The following is a 9468-nucleotide window of genomic DNA, read 5'->3' on the forward strand; positions in this document are numbered from 1 at the left end:
TTCCTACTCCCAGTGCAGGCAAGCAAACCGGATGTGCGTCTGGTTAATCTCCCTGCCTTTTCTTGCCTCTTTCTTTCGCTCTAGATCAAGTACTTCCAAAATTAAGCATCCAAGGAACAGTGAAGAGGACACTGAAGTCCAACGTTGGGTTATTTTAGTGTGCTGGGGGACTTCTTCAGGACTTGCATTAATTTGCCTTGGAAATCTTGGTTATTCGATAAATAAAATAGACACATGTATCTTTTTTTCATTCGGGCAGCTTCACGGGGCCACATATTTGCATTTTAATAGAACCATGAATGACCTCCTCATGTAAAGATTGCAGTAGTGACTTAGCGAAATTTTCCATGAACCAACGCCTGTAACTTTTTGATCCGGTTGATCCATTAAAACTAAGAGCTTAGCAGCTCTTAGTATCATTCCTTGGATAGCTCCCGTTCCTGGGCAGAGCCATAACAGCTGGTGAATGACCGCTAGATGCCGGAGCAGCGTACTTTGGACAGCTCGATCATGGGGTCTTCATGTGTTGGACCCCAGGTACAGGTGACTGAAGGTGCAAGGGTCGCCCCACCCCGTATTATCTGAAGAGTCTCTCTCCACGTGAGGAAGCTAACGGGGAAGGGAACAGACCCATGGCGCCTGCGTCCCGATGCAGATGTGATTGATGTGATCTTTATTTTCTTGGGGGGGGGGGGGGGGAGCGTTAAAGGATAGAGTGGGGGTCAACATAATTTCTGGCCTACCATGGCTCCGTCCATGATAAGACTGACGTTTCTGGCATTATAGAAGTGTAATATCAATCCGGCTTAACATTTCTCTTCACGCGAGTAACCAATCTCCTATGTCAGATGAAGATAAAGAAGTGGAGTTGAGCAGATGGTGTAATGCGTAGAACAGACGGCCGCTGGTCTATTAAGAGTCACTCAGACGGCGCCAAGGGAAGTATTTCGTGAAATGCAAAAGAGGGCATCCCGGGATAAAGTGATGACATTCGGACATTTGTTGGCATAGAATGGAGTAGGCTTACTCATGATATGGACCACCTTCGCCGTGCAGTGGACTTGATGATATACGTACGATAAAGAAAAAAGGTACGGGGCATTCGTCCATCCTTTTGAGCTCTGGGTGGCCGATGGCGTGGGCGGCGTCCCTTGGCCGCCGGGAGGTTGAGGTAGACCCGAGAAGCGTATTTATCACAAGCCAAGCGTGGACGGCATTCCCTGGCAGGCGAGATCCAGAGCATACAAGAGTCACGAGGACGCAAAGATCCCGCAGAAATGTGCTGGATCGCTGTAAGGCTGAGTTTTGTTGACGGCGCCACTGTAAAAAAAAAAAAAAAAAAAAAAAAAAAAGAGCGAGAGGCAGTCTGCCGTTCTACCGAGCAGTGTAGTTTTTGTCGTTGTCGCCGTCATTGTTGTAGTAGTAGTATCCTTTTATTTACGTCAACTTCCTCTCTTTCGGCCTCCGCTGACGTGGTAATTTCTATCCACAGTATGTGACAGCTAGTTGACAATTGCACTGCGGCGAAAAACGTAACGAGGTGGCGACAAAATTTTCAGCAGAGGTGTGCAAAGAGGGGTAACAAAGTGAAATTTGTTCTCGCAACAGTTAGCAGAGAGGTATGCGTACTATCGACCTCTGCACCAGCAAGGAATCTATAACGAAATGCAACTGAGTGATTGAGTGTGCTCACTTTATAAACTGTCCCCATGCAGGTGCTGTTCGAGGGCCGCCGTGCCGTAGGCGTCCTGTTCGAGCACGGCGCGGACAAGATGCAGGTGCGCGCCCGGCGAGAGGTGATCATATCCGCGGGCACCATCGGCTCGCCGCACTTGCTGCTGCTCTCCGGCATCGGGCCCCGCAAGCAGCTCGAGGAATTTGGGGTAATTGTAGCCGTTCACACTAAACTCAATTTTGTTGTTACAGTGATAGCTCTAGAAAGTTTTTGTGACAGCGATAGCTCTACAATGTTTTTGTGGCAGCGATAGCTCTACAATGTTTTTGTGACAGCGATAGCTCTAAAATATTGTTGCGACAGCGATAGCTATAAAATATTGTTGTTGCAGCGATAGCTATAAAATATCATTATAACGGTAGCTCTACAATGTCGTTGTTACAGCGATAGTTCAACAATATCGTTGTTACAGCAACAGCTTTACAAGGCGCACTTTCCTGCGTTATTGAGAGAAGCAAGCACACTTCCTCACATTACCTAGAAAGGGTTACGTGACGGAGTGTTGTTTGGATGATTATTTCTAGTGTAACGCCACTGTACTTTGAGCAGAAGGCGCAGCTGGCGAAAGTTCAAGTTCTTACTTCAATTCCATGTGTGCTCACTCCGCGTGATGCCCATATGTTGATCATTTTTTATCACAATCGCAGGGTCCATTTTAGAAGTTACATTATTAGTTAGTCCGAGAGATTATAGGTTATTCAGTTGTGTTGTTATTCTAACAGGCCCACCTTTATAAACAATATTGGGCGGTCTGGAGGCTTTATATAGACCTTCTGCAGACCACCCTGCTTTGTTTAGACTTTTATTTTGGCTAAATAAAGTTTTTATTGGAGAAAACTCATTACTGTCTTTTCCTTTGGGCCTGCTCAGGTCCATGGACTTTCACTATTAGTCGGCAAAAAGCGTATTATTTCTGTTTCCGAAGGTTGTTTGTTTAATATCCACATATATGATGCACAGAATGACAGCTACAGACTTAGTACATACTAAGTAATTTTCTTGCGAGGGCGCAACTGTGCGGCGTGTCTGCGTTTTCCATTGTTTCTTTCGCTCACGCACACCTCTTCCTGGAGTCCAGATTCCCGTGGTGGCCGACCTGCCCGTGGGCGAGAACCTGCAGGACCACGTATTCGTCGGCGGTGTCGCGGCCACCACCAAGAAGCGCTGCGAGCTCCAGCTCAACAGTGCCTCCATCATAGTCAACTACGCCTTCCGCAAGGAAGGTACGTATACGCGCGCTCTGTGCAGTCATGGCCAAACGTCTCCAGGCTGCAGCGTATGGGAGTAGAGTCATTTAGGGCCGCCGCGATTCTGAGAGTGTATAGAGTCACAGAGAAAGTGCCCTGCTCATTTTTAAAGCTTTGCCGCTTTGAGGATCGTATATATAAGCTGCGCCACGTACGGCGGCCTTGAGACCAGTTCTCACGAAACATGAATGTTTTACCATTGCATGACCGCGACTGTTTTGCATAAGCCAATTTTTGCATAACCATAACCTGCAACTGCTTGTTGCAGGGTTAGTTGGTCAGTCCTATCGCCAGCAAAAATAGACGTTGCAGTTCTCGCCTACAACGTAACAGGTCCAACCGGCAACGTCAGGGACGACGACGCTGCGCAGCAGAGAAGTAGCTGACAAGAACGCGAACCCAAGGTTTTCACTGAAAAAAAAGAAAAGTTATCTAAGCCACCACCGCAATTCCGATGTGCAGCAAAAAAAGAAAAAAAAGCTATCTCAAGCTGACTGTCAACGTTAATGCAATTCGCATCGAAGCAATGTAACGACAAACCATATTGCCACCGCTGAAACACGTCACACATGAGGCGTACACTGCCAGCCGGGTTCCAGCGGCGTTGTTACAGTGCCTCAAGTCGACAGGTCTTGGCGACCGTGTGTAGACTCGGTGCAAATTTTCAAATGTACGCGAAACTGTGCTTCTCTCTATCTACTCTCTCTCTTTTCATCCCTATACCCCCTTTCCTCAGTGCAGGGTAGCAAACCGGACGTACGTCTGATTAATCTCCCTGCCTTTCCTCTCTTCTATTTCTCTCTCTCTTCTAGACGCGTTCCATCTAGCGCTGCCGCCGCGAAGTCCGCGCGTGGCGCGTGTTTGAATCTAGGTTGAAATTTCACGCAACGTCGTCTAAGTATATATGACGCGGGTTTTGATTTCGCCAGCACCGCAGAAATTTTGAAGAATTTTTTTTTCGTTAATGAGCGGCGCACACTAAGTGGCACATATCCAGTTACCCAAGTTGGCGTGAAAGAAGTGAGACACGCACAGACAAACATACTGCAAACTGTAGCAACCCGAAATAATGGCAATACGATTTAATATGGAAGAGAGAGGGGGGAATTAAGGGCAGCGGGGTTCTTGACGTAACCGTGACGTGAATTTCCAGCTCCGATATGGAGAAGGCAAGGGACAAATATAGCTTACCGGTGCTCGTGGAGACAGGGGAAGACGAAAACGCCACCTATGGCATTGGGGACGGCATCTGCGGATGAGAGTGAGAGTGGTGTGGCCGGGATTGATGGTGCAAGGAGGTGATCTGCAGATCACCTCCTTGCACCATCAATCCTAAGATTTCATTTAGATTTCATTTGCGTCCGCGCTGTTACAAAACACTGTTTAAAATTTCTTGCTGTAGAACGCTTGCAGGGAGGCAGAAGGAAGGGTGTGATGCCTGGGTTAGGGTCTTTTAAGGTGCTTGCATGTATTGAAGATAAACCGACCATTTTAACATGGGCATGTCCATTAATTTATTTCGGCAGCCCCGCAGCTCTCCAACCTCGATCACGTAACCACTTGAGGTAAAGAGTGAAGTTTCGTGCAGATGTTATAACAGAGAAATCCGGCGGTAGTGCCAGTGGAAGCCACTGTTGGGGCAATTTAGCTAATTGGTATTCATGAAAGACATGGTTCTTGATGGCATTGTCATAATTAATTTTTGCATAACATTGCAATACTTCTCCAGAAGCTGGGCTTTCAGCATACATTCTTAATTAGGAAGTAATTTGTCGGCTTCGAAGTCTTCATGGTACCCTTCTTTGAGCCCGTCTTTGTTAGCAGTATTTGAGCTTCCCGCAAACACACTTAAAAAAAAAACGTTCAATGTTCACACTATATGGTGATTATAACCTTTAATATGTAACACCTTGCCACATTCAAGCCCAGCAATCGCCTCTCGTTAGGTTTACTGCGCCTGTAATTACAGAAAAAAATAAAGAATTTCTTAAGGTTAACAATTGCTTTGAAGAAATACTGTGGTAACAACAGCTTGACTACAAGAAAATACATGAGAATAAAGATGAAAGGAGCTACAAGTACGTTATGCGAAATGTCCGTATGACTTTGCGTAGTTCTAATTATTCCCGCTGTGTCTAGACAGTTACACCACTGTCTTGTACGTATGTAGTAACCGTGTCAACTCGGCTTTTGACAACGGTGTTCCGTGTATGTACTGTACGCGCTTGACCCCAGGGCCATTCGCCGTACCGGCCGGCATCGAGGCGGTGGCCTTCGTCAGCACCTCCTATGTCAACGCCAGCCTGGACTTTCCGGACGTCCAAATAGTGCTCCTCTCGGTGTCACCGGCCAGCGAAGAAGGCGAACGCTTCCTCACCGACACCGGGCTCACAAAAGAGGTACTAGTGCGCATTAACAATACATTGACGGCTATTGCTGCGAACTGCTTATGTTTACATACCGCTATCTCATTTCTATTCCCTCCTTCTTAAAGCCTAAACAGGCGTAAAGCCCCTGGAAAAAACTAAAGTAGCGCCAACTGCGCCCATTCGTCTCTACCTCCTCTCCTAGAAGCTGCAGCAGCGCCTCTTTGGTGTCCACAAGGAAACTATGGACGCGAGAGCCACGAGCATGGCCGGGATCGACTGGCACACACCGACTACAACGCTCGGAACCGCACCGTCCTGGTGTGCCCTAGTGGGATAATTGCACAAGCCCATCTTTCCGGCCAAGGGCCATGCTCAACGCGCTGCGCAGCTCAACTAACTTGATTTACAATCTACAAAACGCACGAGAGGGGAGACGCCTGCACACGGACACGAATGGCGCTACTTTAGTTTCTTTTTTTCAGGGGCTTTAGGCAGGCGTTGTGGTAACTGCCACCGATAGGTAGCAGTTACCTGCCTGCTCCTTCCCAATTTTCCTCCCGGTCCATTGTGTATGTGCATTTTCATGTCGAATTACAATCGTAACAATCTCAATGAGACTCCTCAATTGGGATATTCGTAATTGGTCATTCATGACTTGGACATCCATGACATATCTGGTGCAAGAAAGTTCCTTCGCATGATCAGGGTGCTTATAGTGGTCCCTCCTACATCTATACTCAATACAAACACTTCCGCATCATTGGAGCACAGGAAGTGCAGTGTGACACCTTGTATCCTTGCAAGTCTTGCAAGAATGCAAGCTCCTCGCAGTCTGCTTTCAGGGAGCACCGTAAACGCTCTTTGAACTTCTCACAGGTGCCGTGCGATGGTGCTTTCGTTTCTCGCAGGCGTACGAGAAGTACTATCGCTCCAAGCGGCACCAGTACGCTTTTCAGCTGGCGCCCATCCTGAACCGGCTCAAGTCTCGCGGGTACATCCGGCTGCGCAGCACTGACCCTGACGACTCGCCCATCATCGACCCCCAGTACTTCACCCACCCGGAAGACATCAAGGTGGCAGCGGAAGGCACGTGACCCTGACCAATAGCTTTACCTTGACCGAACTCATATTTGGTGTACAATGTAGAGGAACTAAAGGGCGGCAGAAGATCGCTTTAGAATGTCAGTGTAGCGCGCTTTTAAAGTGTATAAGTGTGCACGTATCAGATGAGAAAAGAGTGATTACGTGGCGGAGAAAACGACGGCCAAAATTTCCGTGTTTTAACTTAGAACCGTAATCACAGCGTTTGTGACGTCAGCGTGGCTTCACAGATTTCTTAGCATGCTCGTGTATTTGGGCCGTTTTGTGGAGAAACAGCTAATAAGATCGAGCTTCATAGTGATGTAATCCATTACGGTAAATATGTGTTCAAATGGTCCCAGGAAGGTGCCATTGCAATTGCTGTCAGTGCGAGATTGTGTGGGAACTCTGAACACGATGTCAATCTGTCTTTCGCGTTTCAATCGCGCTTGTGCTTGTTTCTCAAGTATGTATTCATTGTAGGAAAGATAATTTTCGGTAGAGAGTATGTGTAGTTTACCAAAAAAAACATGAAATATTCCTCTTGAGTGACCATTCATGTCAGATTTACGATAAGGAGACCAGTACTGCTAATCGACTCGGCACCTGTGCTACGCGGCTCACCGGCTGCACGCGCTTATGTCGTGTTCCCTCCCGCTGTGCGCGTCACCTTGTCCAACCACCTCACACAGCGTTTCTGAATGAACACTACCTGAACGACACACATATAAATTTTCCGCTGTGTTCAATTTTCCTGAAAGCAGACGCTCGGGTGGACCAATTGCCGGCTTGTCTTGCAATACGCTATAGAACCGCCTGTTGCCACCAACAATCTTCTCGTCCGTGGAAGGAGAGGTTGGCAGGTTAAACATTCCTAAACCGTTCACAATGTATAGCCGACTGGCATGATGGTGACTTGCGACGCGCAGGCGCCCGCAAGGCGGTGGAGATTCCTGCGGACCGAGGCGTTCGCGAAGATGGGCACCAAGCTGTGGAACGTGCCCTTCCCGGGATGCGAGGAGGCCTGGCGAGATGTGGAGCGAGCCGTATCTCGAGTGCCTCGCGCGACACCACACCTCCACCGTGTGGCACCCGTGTTGCACGTGCCCCATGGGCGAGGACCATCGGGCCGTCGTCGACAGCAGGCTCAGGTATGTACGTAGGTACATGGACTGAATGTGCAGGAGTGTGGGAAGGCGGTCACGTGGTAGAGGTAGAGAGGGGATGGGATAGCTCAGAAGATCATGTATGTATGTATGTATGTATGTATGTATGTATGTATGTATGTATGTATGTATGTATGTATGTATGTATGTATGTATGTATGTATGTATGTATGTATGTATGTATGTATGTATGTATGTATGTATGTATGTATGTATGTATGTATGTATGTATGTATGTATGTATGTATGTATGTATGTATGTATGTATGCATGTATGCATGTATGTATGTATGTACATTGCCTGCTGGAATTGTCGTGATGAACAAAAGTCTAGCCCCTCTGTATCCCTTCTTCTTGTTTATATATATATATATATATATATATATATATGAAAAGGAGAGAGAGAGAGAGAGCAAGTGATGGTGGTCTGCTCCGGACTACCATCAGCTGCACTTCGCTCCTTGAAAAGGCAGGACGTGTGTCGAGTCGAGTGAGCTCCTGAACAGCACTTTGCAATGTGGTGAACGCAGTTAATCATGGATCCGGGACATCAAAGAGGTGCTACGTAATGCTAACGTATTGATCTCGCATTCAACGCTTGATCACCAATGACTTTTATTTTAATTTTCAATTACGAAAGCACTGCCACGTAGCATGCGCAATTGATAAAACGGTATGTGTATATAGGCTCGCTTCATAAAGTATGGCTTGTAGAACTGATTGTACCTGAGCAAACACACATGATACGGTCAGTGCAACCACAGCCCATCTTCTTCGTGTTGCGCTCTTCTTATGGAAGGTTATCCCACATATGCAGCCACCCATCAACCTCCTGTTATCATCGTGTTGTGGTATGTCTGCATCACCCGCCGCGACAGCTCAGTGGCTGCGGCGTTCAACTGCAGCTGAGTGCGAAGTCGTGGGGTCAGTGCCGGCCGCGGTAGCCGTATTTCGGTGGTTGGCGAAGTGCAAAATAACGTTCGCGTGCTTAGATTAAGACGCACGTTAGGGGACCCAAGATTAACTAGGAGCCCTTCACTATCTACGCGGTGTCCCTCGTGCTCCTAGAGTTGATTTGGGACATTGAATCCCACGAATCAAACAATAACTCCGTATACCACCTACTCCGAATTTGATCTACAGAGGTGGGGACGTCATAACATTAAAACCAATCAGGTTTCGACAAGGCGACTCGACGAAACGTTGCCTCCCATCGTTCGAGGACCTGTTGATTATACTTCGAGTCCCCCCTTCCCGTGGATCATCTTTTCCTGTTATTATCCCGTTATGGCCACTTCTGTATGCCAATTGCTCCTCGCCGCATGCCGCGAGCCTGACTGTCGCTCATTTCTGCGCTCTCGGTGCAGGGTACGCGGCGGGGTGGAGGGCCTTCGTGTGGTGGACGCTTCCGTGATGCCCACCATCGTGACGGCCAACCTGAACGTCCCGGTGCACATGATCGCTGACAGGGCAGCCACTTTCATACGGGAAGATTACGAAGGCGCTTCTTCTTCGGGACCTTCCCGTGGTCCAATCTCAAGAATCCTGTCGTGGGCATCGAGAACGTGAAACTGACTGCTCATTAAAACTTGAAAGTGACTTTCCCACTACTTGCTTACGTGTGTCTCACAACGCTTGGCTCCTTGCCTTGAAAGCGAAAAACACATCGGCGTAAAAGCTCTCCTAAGCGTCGTACCAACAATGCAACCAGCATTTTTCCATCAGGGTTCCATGTTTAGAGCTGGTTTAAACAGGCAGAACACTATATCTTTCCGACGCGTTGTCCGAAGAATCGGATAGATTTCACATGCTTTGTAAAGTAAAAGCTACCCTATTCGACAGAATGATGGAGAAAGTAAAAAAAAAAGAAA

General features: G+C 47.7%; 1 protein-coding gene across 1 annotated transcript; it reads left to right on the forward strand.

Moving 5' to 3' along the window:
- Positions 1-1719: 1719 nt before the first annotated feature.
- LOC119463569 (L-sorbose 1-dehydrogenase-like) lies at positions 1720-9166 on the forward strand. The gene is made up of 6 exons (XM_049655275.1): positions 1720-1883; positions 2814-2958; positions 5218-5381; positions 6260-6441; positions 7361-7582; positions 8965-9166. The coding sequence occupies exons 1-6, from the start codon at positions 1773-1775 to the stop codon at positions 9164-9166; spliced, it is 1026 nt and encodes a 341-aa protein (XP_049511232.1). The 5' UTR covers positions 1720-1772.
- The last annotated feature ends 302 nt before the right edge of the window (positions 9167-9468 follow it).

The sequence above is a fragment of the Dermacentor silvarum genome, chromosome 9, assembly GCF_013339745.2.
Source record: "Dermacentor silvarum isolate Dsil-2018 chromosome 9, BIME_Dsil_1.4, whole genome shotgun sequence".
Classification (NCBI taxonomy): Eukaryota; Metazoa; Arthropoda; class Arachnida; order Ixodida; family Ixodidae; genus Dermacentor; species Dermacentor silvarum.